This window comes from Malus sylvestris, chromosome 17 (genome assembly GCF_916048215.2).
Source record: "Malus sylvestris chromosome 17, drMalSylv7.2, whole genome shotgun sequence".
NCBI lineage: Eukaryota > Viridiplantae > Streptophyta > Magnoliopsida > Rosales > Rosaceae > Malus > Malus sylvestris.
The window spans coordinates 32,854,263-32,869,334 of NC_062276.1; the positions used below are offsets into that span (position 1 = coordinate 32,854,263).

General features: G+C 40.0%; 1 protein-coding gene across 1 annotated transcript; it reads left to right on the forward strand.

The window, feature by feature from the left end:
- The first annotated feature begins 12,910 nt into the window (after positions 1–12,910).
- LOC126612533 (2-methylpropanoate--CoA ligase CCL4-like) lies at positions 12,911–15,047 on the forward strand. Its single transcript, XM_050280971.1, has one exon. It carries the CDS (start codon positions 13,178–13,180, stop codon positions 14,834–14,836), a length of 1,659 nt encoding a protein of 552 aa, XP_050136928.1. The 5' UTR covers positions 12,911–13,177; the 3' UTR covers positions 14,837–15,047.
- The last annotated feature ends 25 nt before the right edge of the window (positions 15,048–15,072 follow it).

The window sequence follows — 15,072 nt, forward strand, 5'->3', positions numbered from 1 at the left end:
TTCTCGGGCAGATCGTCTGGCTCATCTATATCATAGATGCATTCGGCCATTTGAATAGCCCTATCTAACTCTTCTTTGCAAGATTCTTCTTCGTTTCCGTGCTGGCTGGTTGAAGCTTTCTCCTGCCATTCCTGCTCTTCCTTATCTAAGAGCTCATTTTCCTGTCTTCTTCCCTTTCCATACACCAACAGTCTTTTAATCAGGGATCTGACTGCCATGACCTGATCTCTTCTCTTTTGTTCAATCATTGATGGTGTAGGGAATTTGGTATGAGACAGGGCCTTTCCCACTCCTTCTTGGTAAGGAGCATCCCTTGTTCTAGAAACTTTTGGGCCGTCACCTTGGTCGGGCAGCCGTTCTTATCAGCTCCTGAACACTTCAAGTTTCCTACGTTGGGGTTATAGAAACTTGCTTCCGCAACATTGGCTGAGGGGAGGAATGGCCGTGATTCGGCCTCTACTATCTCCCAAAAGCCTGGTCCTTCAGCACATGCTTCATGATATACAGCCACTTGTTGATGAAGAGTGGAAGGTATGGCTAAACCTCTGTGGATCCAATCTCTTCCAAGCAGGGCCCCGTAAGTGGCGGTGCAGTCCACCACAAAGAATGCCAGCATTATCTTTTTGGACCCCAAGTCCACTTCCAAAGGCAATATCCCATGAGTCCTGGTGATAGCACCTGAGAAGCTCGAGACCGTAAGGTCTGTGGGAATAAGATCTTCTGTGCCTTTCCCCATCCTCCTCATTTGTTTGGCCGGTAACACGTTAACAGCTGCTCCTCCATCAATTAAAATTCTTTTGAAGGGCACGCCTTCCAGGTGAGCTGAAACGTATATAGGGTTCAGATGATTGGCCAACGAAATACTCGGGCGACTGAACACCATTTCGTCTGTGTAAACCCTTAAAGGACCACCTCTGGATGCTTCTGAAGGCTCAGCCTTGCCCGAATCTTCTTCTTCAGCTACTTCCACATTGACGTGAGCCATCATGGGTTCAGTTGTTAAGTAATCACCCTCTATAGTAGCGGGCTGATCCGGCCTGGCGCCAAACGTGGCGGATAATACATACGTCATGTTGATGTGGAAGTCATTAGGTTCGAGCAAATCTTCCTTCTTGCTCCCAATTTGGTCCATGAATTCGTCTAACCAGACCATTGCATCGGCTGGAAGTAATGGTTCTGGCATTCCTTCCTGTGGTGGTTGATCAATGCCCTCATACAGCGCCTGCTTTGGAACTTCACCAAAAGGATCCACCAATGGCAGAGAGGGTGGCCTCCTTTCAGGTGTGATAGTTCCTTCATGGGTAGGCTCCGGCTTCCAACCAGGGGTTGGCACCATAACCATATCTTCTTGAGCTCTTCTCAAGATCCTATATTTCCCAGGATGTTGGCTCTGTGGCACATGATCTCCCACACCCTCCGTTTTGCTGTTGGCCTTCTCCACCTCCTTCCTACTTCGCCAACGCCGCTGGCTACTACCTCCAGATGTTGGTCTCTCCGGCTTTTGATTTTTGGAAGTTTCAGAGGTGGTGGGGGTCTTCAGGGAATTCATGTAGGCTTTGTGCTGCCTTTGAACCCTTCTGACCATAGAGGCTCCCATTGGCTTGGTGGGCTGCCCGTCCTTTCCAACTATATACCATTTCCGCCCAAGATGTGCAGGATTTGTTTTCTTAACAGGATTAGCTATCCCATCAGCTTTCTTGATTTCCCTCCCCTTTTGGCCATTCTGAAGATGATCTGTATTTCTTCGGAGTTTGGCCTCCAAATTTTCTGCTTCGTCAGAAACTTCATGGTTTCGGCACACTTCTGACAAAGACTTGGGTTGGGAATCTCCTTCTAAACGTTGAAAAACGCTTCGGGAAGTATCATTCCTTGTTGCCTGCTTAATCTTTTCGTGGGCTTCTCTTCTGGTATCTTCTTCTTTCCTCCTGATCAATTCGTGATCAATGAGGACTCCAGCTGGGGGAACCTCGAGCTCGCATTCACACTGGCATTTACTACACATAACCAACCCTTTGATTATGGCAGCCTTTGGATATTCGGGCAGCTTGCTTATCTCCTCCGTAGGTCTTTTAGCCAGTTTTCCTTCTTCTTCTTCCTTCGTAATCTTCCCTTTCCCTTTTTCCGCCCATGTCATAGTAAGCATATTTATGGGGGCCTCTGAGAAGGGGAATGCAGGGTTAACTACGATCATCCCGTCTGTCTGGCTGGTTCTTTGTCTTTTCCCTTTGGGAGGAATCCAGTCATCATCACCTTTAGAGCCTGTGTAGGCTTTCTCCAACCTTCGCAGCATTTGACACAAAGTGGTCTGTAAATCGTCTGCCATGTTTTTATCTATCTTTTGATCAGAGGATCCCACCGGGCGTGCCAAAACTATGTTCGTGGCAGGAATATCCGTCGAGGATGACTTCCTGGCAAACGAGCACACAGCTCCCCTGGGAGGTCGGCGCCGGTTGAGGGCTTCTGTCGGGCTTCTGCTTTCTTCTCGGGCTTAGTCGGGCAAGTCTCGTCGGGCAAGTCTTGATCGGGCAAGACTCCTCGGGCAAGACTCGTCGGGCAGTGCTGAAAGAGAAGGACAAAGTTAATTTGAAAGGTGCCTTTGTGGGGCCTTAGGTATAGGCCTTGAGGCTCACAATCAAGATTAACTTTGTAGGTGCTCAGGCGTGCCACTGCCATCTTCAGTATGGCAGATGTTGAATACATGTTAGGTTTTAGTTGTGAATATGCATATGCCCGAGAAACCGTGTTAGATATAACAGGTGTCTTTGTGGGGCCTTAGGTGTAGGCCTTGAGGCTTCCTGTCAAACTAAACCAGTGCTTGGATATATCATATTTGGTCTTTATGGTTGCTGGAGTTTTATCACTATCATACCTTTGATTATCCGAGTCCGAGAGGTAGGACGAACCCAAATGGGTGCCTTTGTGGGGCCTTAGGTGTAGGCCTTGAGGCTTCCCATCAGAGTTCATCCTTATACTCGGACTATCTAGACCGCAGCATAGAGTGAATCCAAATAGATGCCTTCGTGGGGCCTTAGGTGTAGGCCTTGAGGCTTTCTATCAGAATTCACTCCATACTTAAGCTTTCTATGGTAATCAGGATATAGTAGAAACAAAACTAAGAGATAGGTCGATTACTTGCGCCCCAAGTAACTTCGGACTTCTCGTTTATCAAGGATTGTCGTGGATGGGTTAAGTCCACATAAAGTTCTTTTTTATGCCTTGAGGCCAAGGAATTTTAAACTGATCAAATCTACATGCCCTGCGGGCTTAGAACTTGGATCTGGTTTGAACACTGAAGATATATTCAAATCGGATCTAAGTATTGAGGACGTCTTTTCATCATGATTTTGCTAGAAACACCTTGTATATAACTGGAAATATACAACATATTACTAGGCTTTTAAAGAAAGAAAAGACAAAGACAGAGCCACGAAGGTCGGGCAAGATTAAACCTTATCAGTTAAGGCTGATCTTCTTGCAGGTCCCTATCTTTGCAGCTTTGTCAAAGGTCTGAAAGCTTTAGGGAGAGAGAAAGAGAGAATAACAAAAGTGAATCGATACTACCAACAAGTTTGAACAAGGTAGCAGAGCTATTACAAAGGTTAGAAGAAAAGAGTATCCCGCGGGGGATAAAGGCTGGTCCCGAATGGGATGAAGACTTTGCTGACTACAGCTTTGTTTGGAAGGCAAATCTGGCTTTGAGCAGAGTTTTGGCTTGCATTTGTTTGTTTGTTTGAGTGTCCTGAATCCTGCCTTCTCTGCTTCCTTTTATAGACAACTTTGGTTTGGGTTCCTGTAGCCACAACCTTGCCCGAATGCGGTTTTGAGGTGATGACTCATCAGCCTTTTTACATGAATGCCACCATAAAGTGCTTTATTGGGCTGTGTAGTCTGATCAGCCTACACCACTTGGCCCTTGAGTAGGTGAGCAAGTGGCCCTTTTCCTGCCCCCTAAGTTTCGTCTGGGCCTTCGGTTGGGCCGACTCCACCTTTGGGCCTATAGTTCGGTTTTAACCCAAATACCTCGACTATTGTAATTTGCCTCCTCGTACAGTTGTGGAGCCATGAACTATGATGTCCCTACTTCAATCAAAATGTAGATAAATCTAAACATATATTAACTTCTTTAAGTAAACCATCATATTTCTCACAAACTAAACACCAACATTTGACAGGGAGGTAAAGATTTTAAAGAGAATTCTAATTGTTGAAGCAACGACGTGCTGATAAACAATTAATAATGTCCATAGTGCAAACCGACAGAATAAAACTATAATTTATATTCTCTTTTGAAGATATCCATAATATATAGGAACTTTAACGAAAAGCCTCTGATACTGTTCACTTTAACGAAAAACTATATTTTTACACTAAAAAGTCAATTCAGGTACTATTTACTTTACCTTTTATTTTGTCCTTATCGTTAAAACTCAAAATTTTCAAGCTCTTTTTATTATTTTTCCTTAATATGTAACCAACGAATGGTTTTATCAATAGTTTACACATGCTGATCGAACTTCAGAAGTTGGAAGAAAGAGAATGTCCACAGAAATTACCTGATTACATGCTACATATCTGAATTCAAAGTAACCCATGATCAAACTGCGTTCCCAATTCTATCTCAACCAAAATTCACCTTCCAAACACAAAAGTTCACGTCAATTCAAACTCATCATACTAAAAAAACAGAGGAAAAAAAATAATCAATTTCACATGAACAAATCAATCTGAGTTCCAACTTAGTTTTCCTGCAATAAAACGACCAAAGTTAAGAAAATCCAAAAACATAGAATGAGCGATAAGGGAGAGAAACAAATCCCGCTAATAATTTTTAAAATTTACCCAAACCATTTGAAGTAGCAGGGACGAAGAAGCTTCTTCCCTCCTCCTCTGGATTTGTGGAATACTCAATGTACATTTGCGAGTTCTTGGGAGTTATTTTATCTTCTCCGTTGCGGTAGTATATTTGGAGTCCTCTACGATCATGTTTCCTTTTTGCACGTTTAATTTCTTTTCATATTTTCCTTATGTTTAATCTCTTTTAATTATTACTTTTTCTTACAAAACTACCTTTAGTAAAAAAATTCTATATTTCTTTTTAGTTGATGTATTTTTTTTGTTTCAGGGGTATTGTTGTACAATTATTTTTGATGAAGCTTTGAGACACCAAAATTGGCTTCTGACTTTCTAATAGTATAGATTAATTTATTTTCTAATTAATATATACAGTAAGATTCATCGAATGGCGCATGTTTGTTTTTTTTTCCTTTTTTCTTCCCCGCTCATTTTCTTCTCCCTTCACCATGTAGCAGTCGTTCTTACCCAATTAGGTTTTAAGTTTTTCTTTCCAAAAAATATGTAAAAAGGAAAGACATAGTGGGGAATAAGACAACAAAGGGCAGAGTCGATTTGCGATGAAAAAATAGAGGGAGGAAAGGAGAAAAAATAAAAAAGAACCATTAGATCAATCTCATGGTGTATATTAATTAGTAGGGAAAATAATTATGAAATTTCTAAATACATAAAAAATCATAAAAGATTATATTTAAAACTTAACACGGCGAGTTTTGACTCTTAAGTGGACTGTAGTGCCACTCAGTAAAGTTCAGTGACTACAAGCTAAGCCTCACATATGTTTTTCTTGATGGTTAGGATGTTTAATGTTTTATTCCACCAATGTTCAAACATTTCCCCCTTCTTTCTACTGTAGATTTAAGTATAAAAAGTCTACTCTCACTGCATTTTCATACCATATTTGTACCATATCTCTGATAAAGATAAACCCACATATGTTGGTGGGCACTATATTTATTAGTGAGATGATACAAATGTAATAATTAGAATATAATAAGAGGTGTGATATCCACACACCATTTTTTACTTCTCATACACCCCTCTAATTTTCGGCCGTCGGATCAGATGAATTGAAGAAGATCAACGAACAAAAATTAACAAAGGGTGTGTGAGAAGTAAAATGGGGTGTGTGGATAGCACATCCCTATAATAAATGTAATATTACTCATTTAAACAGTGTTATCGAAAAATCAAACCTAAATCGTTTAAGAACTAAGTATTATAATATACTCAAATGATGACTTAGAACAGGTCGAAGCCCAATGGTAGAATCTTCCTTGCTTGTCAAGGTTTCTAGTATTTTATCTCTCTTTTGTGCCAATTTGCCAATATTTTTATGGTTTGGTCGAGTGAATAAATGGGTAGAGCCCTACTACGGTTCCAATTATAGAGAAACAAAAAGTAATGAGCTTCTGTTATCCCTTTCGTCATCATTTTGTGAAAAATTGTTAGGTATGAATATGTTAGATACCTATAACTCGATTGATGAAATAATATCTTTCTCCAAAAAAACATTTTTTTTTACTGCCCCATAAAGAAAATATTTTGTAAAAAGCATAGCCACCAACGTCAGCAAACTCATCTCCTCTGGCTATCTTTTGTGAATTTGAATTAACCACCAAACGGTGGTTTCTAGTCTTTTGCAACTAAAAGGCATGCAGACGCACCAACTACAAGATCATGCAAAATTCAATATATACTAAAGCTGAAAATAGACTGAAACACTGTTCATAAGAACAGTGTTCTGCCGATTTTACCCTCCCAATTTTTCACTAATTTCGATTATATCCTGATACACCCATCAGATATATATACTGTATTTATTTTATATTTTCTTTTTCTTGGTTCTCCCTTCTCTCTCTTCCTCTCACTTCTCTCCCTGCGACCCAGCTGGAGACGACGACCAAACCAACAAAAAAGAACCCTCTCCTCGCCGGAACCATAACGAGGCATGCAACGAGTGATTTTGGTTTCTGAGATGAAGGGGAGAGGATTGGTGTGTTTGGTTCCTCTCTAAAAGTCCCCATCTCTCTCCTTTGAAAATTCGTCGCCGCTGGCCAGTTGATCTGAAAATATGGCGGGATTTTGGGAAACTGAGGGTTTTTCCTAATCTAAGTTTGCGTTCTGCTGAGATTGAATTTGAATTTCACAGATGTAAATAAACGGTTGAATAATCAGGGAGATTTTGTGAGGAAATAGAGATGAAATGTCTCAGACCAACAAAAGGTGGATTAGGATAAAAAAAAAATTAAAAAAAAAATACTGAAAAACAATATGCCATAAATGGTGGATTAGGATAAAAAAGACTGAAAAACAAAGCTTGCTGCTGATGCAGAGTCGTTTTATTTTTCGCACTAAGACCAAATCCAATGGTGGGCTAAAAGCTAAATTACCCCCCAAACTCAATCCAACCTAAGGGGAAATTTTGGGCTAAATGCTAAATGCTAAACCAATGCCAGATTCCCCCTAAAATTTAGCCCAGAAATCGGAATTTAAATTTTTTTAGATTAAAATGTTCATAAAATTAATTTACGATAGTCTACATATTTATTTAAAAAAAATTAATTTAACAAAAAAAATAGCCTAACTTCATTCTTTAATAATCTCGGGCTAAAATTTTAGACAAGAACGGTTGGAGCAAAAAAGCTGTTTCTGTGCTAAAAGCTAAATTTTCCGGGCTAAAATATTTGGCTTTTAGCCCAACCTTTGGAGATGGTCTAAGGGAGGTATTTAATATGCCATAAAAGGCCAAAGCATTTGCTTTAACTTTCAAATCAATTAGGGTAATGTTATAAAGATAAAATTTGTACATCAAATTTTGCAAATTAAATGATATGGAAGTTAATGATTGGTTTTGGATTATGACTTAAGCGTCGATAAATGTGCTCATTTCTATTGGTGACACATAATTTAATTTGCAAATTTTGTATATAAATTTAGTCTTTCTAACAGTACCAAATCAACAAATATACTCATGTAAAGAACCATGAACATGAATAGAAAATGTTAATATTGATTTTGGTTTATTTTTTGTTTTTATTTATAAGTATTTATGTCTTCACCTAATTCTCTTATTTGACTCTTTCAATCTTTCTTTTTTTTTTGGATATTTGATAATTATCCAAATGAAATTTGTGATTTAAGTTTTATTGGAATTTTTATTTAATTTGATCTCTGATTTTTGTAAGTTAAGACTTCATTGTTGTTGTATGCAGGGGAGTTCAAAGTAAAGAGGGGTATGCACATATTAAGCTTATGTATCACAATCTGATTGTTTATAGATTTTGTACGATTTTTAATAGGATTATCTACTAAATCTTTTGTATGTAGATAGTACTATACAAAATTTTATACGGTTTTCAATCCCGCAGCATCGCGCGGGGGTATTGTTTGCTAGTAGATTACTAAATCAAAAGTCATGCAGGGATCAGGGTTTTGCAATTGGTTGATTGCTTCAGTGAATATAATATTTCTTTTCAACCCGTTGTGTCTTGTGTTCAAATCATCTTTCTCCTATTAGTATAATTTAGAATAATAATATTGTTTTTTAAACTGGCATGATATTCATTGATGCAGTAAATGAATAAGTACAAAAGCCTCCATAAAAATCTTTGCGTAAATTACACTTTCATACCTCAGGTTTGGGGTCAATTTCAACCTCATACAACAATTTTAAAGCATTTCACTTTCATACCTCAAGTACTATTTTATTTCAATATAATACATCCGTTAGATTTTCCATCCATTAATCCGTTAAATGCTGACGTGACTGCCATATTTGTGCCACGTGGCTGCCAAATGTCTACCACATGGCAAATAAAATATTTTTTTAATTTTTTTTTAAAAACCTGAATTTTCTCAAAAAAAAAAAAAACCCAGATCTGCAAGAAGAAGAAGAATAGGGAGGAAGAAAGAAAAAGAAAAAAAAATTGTCCTCCCCCCCCCCTAGCGACCCAGAAGAAGAAGAAGAAGAAGAAGAAGAAGAAGAAGAAGAGGAAGAGGAAGGAAGGAAGAAGAAGAAGAAGAAGAAGAGGAAGAGGAAGGAAGAAGAAGAAGAAGAAGAAGAAGAAGAAGAAGAAGAGGAAGAGGAAGGAAGAAAAGAAAAAAAAAAATTTGTCCCTCCCCCCCCCCACCCAGCGACCCAGAAGAAGAAGAAGAGGGAGGAAGAAAAGAAAAAAAAAATTTGTCCCTAACCCCCCTCCCCCTCCCCAACCCCAGCGACACAAAAGAAAAGAAGAAGAAGAAGAGGGAGGAAAAAAAAAATTTGTCCCCCCCCCCTCGCCCCAACCCACCCAACGACTCAGAAGAAGAAGAAGAGGGAGGAAGAAAAGAAAAAACAAATTTGTCCCTAACCCCCCCCCCCCCAAAAAAAAAAACCCCAGAGACAAAGAAGAAGAAGAAGAGGAAGAAGAGGGAGGAAGAAAAGAATTTTTTTTTTGTCCCAAACCCCCCCCCCCCAACCCCAGTGACGAAGAAGAAGAAGAAGAAGAAGAGGGAGGAAGAAAAGAAAAGAAAAAAAATTTGTCCCTAACCCCCCCCCCCCCAACTCCAGCGACAAAGAAGAGGAAGAAGAGGAAGAAGAAGAAAAAGAAGAGGAAGAGGGAGGAAAGAAAAGAAAAAAAAAATCGTTCCTAACCCCCCCCCCCCCCAACCCCGACAAAGAAGAAGAAAAAGAAGAGGGAGGAAGAAAAGAAAAAAAAATTATTTTTTTTGCCACATGCAAGACATTTGGCAGTCACGTAGCACAAATGTGACACCCACGTCAGCATTTAACAGATTAATGGATGGAAAATCTAACGGATGTATTATATTGAAATAAAATAGTACTTGTGGTATGAAAGTGAAATGTTTTAAAGTTATTGTATGGAGTTGTAATAGACCTCAAAACCTGAGGAGCTACTGTGTAATTTACCCAAATCTTTTGAAGATTTCAACCTGATCGAAATTAAAAAAAAAAATTCCCTACCAAGAAATGACATAGTACTGTCTGCACCGGTACAATCAAAGTAAAGAGTTTGGGTTACACAAAAATGACGTGTACCATCCGAAATGAGAATATTTGAGCTACTAATCCCTGCACCAATGGTCGCATATGCAACATGACATGTTTATATCTGAACTAAAATCTTGTGCACATATGAAATACGTTGTGAAAACCTACCTAATTTAGAATACAATATTTTCTATAATTGTAACAAGAAAATGATGTTTAGCCCTGAGAGTTTCTTCTTTTCTCTCTCTCGAGAGTTCTTCCCTTTGTTTGAGGGCGTTTCTTACCTTCTTGTGTGAGTGATCCCAATCATGCTTCCCTTGGCTGCCGCCGGCCCTAGTTGCTGCTGGGATTGGTGGGTAGCTTGGTTTTTACTTTCTTCTCCCCTTCCATCTGCTGTTGGTTCTTCCAATTTTCCCCTTTGGCTTTCCCAATTCTTCAAACCTCGTGGGTATCCCTTTCCATGGCCCTTCCTTACTTGTTTTTTCAGCCATGTTTTCTGTTGAGTTCGTGTATAGAGTTTCGGTGTTGTATCTGGTTCGGGTGTCTCCCACACCACACGTTGTTGGCTTCTCTCTCACCGACTGTCTCTTGTTGATGGCTATGTGCATGTGGCGCCTGTGGAGGGGATGATCTGTGGTGGGTGGAGGATCGAGTGGCTGGCTGATTCTTGGATCGGCAGTGGCAACCACAGTGGATGGTTCTCGGTTGTTCGTTTTTGTTTGGGCTATTTTTCTGTGTTTTCTTTGTTTTTAGGCCCGTTTTTTGTTTGTTTTTAGGAATAAATTAGGCCTTTGTTTGATTTGTAAGTGTGTGTTTGTTTTAATAAAAGTTCCTTATTGACGATCCTTTTGGATCCCACTTCCAAAAAAAGAAAAAGAAAATGATGTTTAGCTAATGGGAGCAAAAGACAAACAATGTGTTCTTCTTATCCAACCATTGATCGAATTCAAACAATTTAACAATCAACGATTGCGTCCAAGTTTTTCTCAAGGCATGGACAACATCCTTTTCCTATTTGCATGGTAGTAAATTATTTAGCCCCTCTTTATCTGTATAACAAGGATTGAGAGGTGAGATGTGAAATTATGACGTGGCCTTCTTATTGAAGATAAATACTTTCTTAGTGCCATTCACACTAAGTCTGACAATTTCTTACACGACTCATTAACTCAAAATGAAGCGACATGAAAATAACGAGATTCAATTCTTCCTGTTACCAATTCGAGTCATTATCGAGTAGCCTGTTAATGTGTCAGCTTGTTATCAAGTCACATGTTAAAAACCCGATAAGATAGCGTTTGCCATTAGACATGACAATTTATTGCATGACTTGTTAACCTGACAAGGAACGACACGACCTGTTAATAAATCGGGTAGTTATTGGGGTACCTGTTAAGAACATATTAAGATAATAGTTATGACATGAAAACGACACAAACATGACAACACGTGACCAATTTGCCAAACCTAATTCACACTCATTTTTGTCCACCTTTCTTAATTTTTTGTCATTGATCTTTCTTCAATCCATTGATTCAGACGGTGAAAATTTAAAAAAATGTGTGAGAAGTAAATTATGAGTGTGGATAACATATTGTTACGTGGTATTATTTTATACCGATGAATTATCTTTCTATGCTTTTTATAAAAGCAGCAAACTTTTTTCACGATTAAAAGAGAAAAAGAGTGTTCCACATCTTATTTATTTTAAATTTTCTAATAACAATAACAAGGCATCAATCAACTTCATGAGGTTCCTTGTACCAAATGGTCCGTCGTTATTCGCTAATTCCTTATTTGGCCCACCTGTTGGTGACCTGATTTGCTTCTTTACGGGCATGATTTGATGATGCAGCATGCAGTGGCGTGCCGATCCAAGATTCAAATCTCGGAAGTCCCTATAAAAATTTGAGAAGAAAAATTGAATTGAGCAACGCGAGGTGAGCGGCTGAAGGCGACGGCCTGAGTGTTGATGGCACAAAAACAGGTGGTGGGGTTTGGGGTTAGGGTTGGGATTCGAAGTGTGCAAGTTGACAACCTGTGCCTGTACAAAGTATTTTTCTACAGGGTTGAAAGCTTTATATGTTGGGAGTTTTAATGAAAAGCTCACGGTACTGTTCACTTTAACGAAAAATCACATTTTTACACTAAAAAGTCAAACTTGGTACTATTCACTTTACCCTTTATTCTGTCCTTATCATTAAAACTCAAAGTTTTCAAGCCATTTTCATTAGTTTTCCTTTATATGTTTACATATAGTAAAAAGAGTTCTTTCTGATTTTTCTCTATTAGATTTAGGTTATTCAAATGAATAAAAAAATCCACTTAGTGGGATTAATCCTTTTATATTTAATAGAGTAAATGAGTCCATGTGGTTTAAAGAACCCTAACATTGTGAAGAAAAAAATTATGGTGTATAATGTGCCACATTATGTGTGCACAAATTTGATACATGTAACATCACTCTAAAGAGAGAAAAATAAATGAGCTTTCAAATTCACATTTTCCAAACTATAATAGAACTCTCTTTTACATTTTTCGATAATATATAAGTAAACTATTTGAATTTGGGTAATACTTAAATCCTCCTACGCGGGTAAGCACATATTTTTCAATTGCGAATAACGTATCTTAATTGAATAAAATTGACGATTGAAACCATTCAATTATTTAATATTCATTTGAAGATCAGTCCTATATAATTATTTGACTTGAAGATCGTTTAACTATTTAAATGCATCAAATAAATGGATAGTTCATCATAAATATGTTACTTGGTACCTGTACTTGTTCTATACATTTAAATCACTAAATTATCTTTGATAGAAGTGATTTTTGTATAGATAATCTTTAAATAAAAATTAAAAAAAATTAAATGATTCTAATTGTAAAATTTGTACCGTCAAAGATACGTCATTTATAAATATATGAGTTTATTCACAAATGGGAAAATACAAGCATTATCTTCATTTGTATCTATCCATCGAAGGAGCTTTTGACCCCAAAAAAAAATCCATTAAAAGAGCTATATTATTTGTGAAATGTCTTGGACGAAATCAAAGTCACATGAGCTCTTTTTTCTTGCTAATATTTTTGTCGTCGGCCTCATGTAGATCGGTCTAGATATATTAAATAGACAGAGGATCCGAAAGGATTTCAAGAATCTTCAAATTACATCTATTTATTTTCAAATTACATTTATTTATTGTATATTGTACAATCAATTTTTATCGAACACAATTTATATTCAATTTTAAATAAAACACTTCATTATGGAACTGAACAACACAGCTAGCTCAGACCATCTGTGAACTCCAGATCCAGAAAAAAATAATGGAAGATCTGAAGCCCACGTCAGCAAACTCATCCCCTCTAACACCCTTGGGCTTTCTGGAAAGAGCAGCCACCGTCTACGGCGACTGCCCGTCCGTTATATACGGAGACACCACCTACACTTGGACACAGACCCACCGTCGATGTCTCCGCGTGGCTTCCTCTATATCATCCCTTGGTATCAAGACAGGCAACGTGGTGTCCGTTCTCTCCCCAAACATCCCAGCCATGTACGAGCTCCACTTCGCCGTGCCCATGTCCGGCGCCATCCTCAACAACATCAACACCCGCCTGGACAGCCGCACCGTCTCCGTACTCCTGCGCCACAGCGAGTCAAAACTCGTCTTCGTCGACTACGAATTGCGATCCTTAATCCTCGAAGCCATCTCTCTCTTCCCACCAAACACCCCCTCCCCTCGACTCGTCCTCATCGCCGGAGATTCCAGCGCACCGTCACGCGCAGCACCACTCGATGACTTCCTTTGCACGTACGAGGACCTCGTGGACAGGGGCGACGAGGGGTTCGAGTGGGTCTCGCCGTCGAACGAGTGGGTTCCGATGACGCTGAATTACACGTCGGGGACCACATCGTCTCCCAAGGGAGTCGTTCACTCCCACAGAGGGGTCTTCATCATCGCCGTCGATTCCCTGATCGACTGGGGTGTACCCAAACAGCCGGTGTACCTGTGGACCCTACCGATGTTCCACGCTAACGGGTGGAGCTACCCGTACGGAATGGCAGCCGTCGGTGGGACCAACATCTGCGTCCGTAAGTTCGACGCCCAAATAATCTATTCCATGATCAAACGATACCGAGTTACCCACATGTGCGGTGCGCCGGTGGTGCTGAACATGCTCACAAACGTCCCGTCCGGAACCGAAAAGCTCGAGTACCCGGTTCACATCCTGACCGCCGGAGCTCCGCCGCCGGCTCCGGTTCTGTTCCGGACCGAGTCCCTGGGTTTCGTGGTGAGTCACGGGTATGGGCTGACCGAAACGGCGGGGCTGGTGGTGTCGTGCGCGTGGAAGAGGAAGTGGAATTTGTTGCCGGCGACTGAGAGAGCAAGGCTGAAGTCGAGGCAGGGAGTGAGGACGGTCGGGCTGACCCGAATGGACGTGGTAAACCCGGACTCGGGACTCAGCGTAAAACGCGACGGCACGTCGCTCGGCGAAGTCGTTTTGAGAGGCGGGTGCGTGATGCTAGGGTATTTGAAAGACCAATCGGGAACAGCCAAGTGCATGAAAGACGGGTGGTTTTACACGGGTGACGTGGGCGTGATGCATCCCGACGGCTATCTGGAAATTAAGGACAGATCCAAGGACGTTATTATAAGCGGGGGCGAGAATCTGAGCAGTGTGGAGGTGGAGTCGGTGCTGTATACGAACCCGGCTGTCAACGAGGCGGCGGTGGTGGCGAGGCCGGACGAGTTTTGGGGGGAGACGCCGTGTGCATTCGTGAGCTTGAAGAGTGAGGTGAGGCCGAAGCCGACGGAGAAGGAGATCATTGAGTATTGCAGGAAGAAGCTGCCGAAATACATGGTGCCAAAAACGGTGGTGTTTACGGACGAGCTTCCCAAGACATCGACCGGGAAGATTCAGAAGTTTGTGCTGAGACAGATGGCGAAGGGTTTGGGTTCGTCGAGGCCTAGTCGAATGTAATTTTTATATTATTTAGTTAATTAATTAATTAATGCATTGTAAAACTTCATTATCACGACTGAAAGATGAGAGTTTTTTCAGTGTAATCGTCACACGGAGTGACACATCATGTGTTGTTATATAAATGATGAGATATGTATGTTAAAAAATTAGTAACTTAAAAAATAAAATTTTCTATCATTTACATAAAACACGATGTAAGATACACATATTGTATTTCATTCACAACTAAAAAT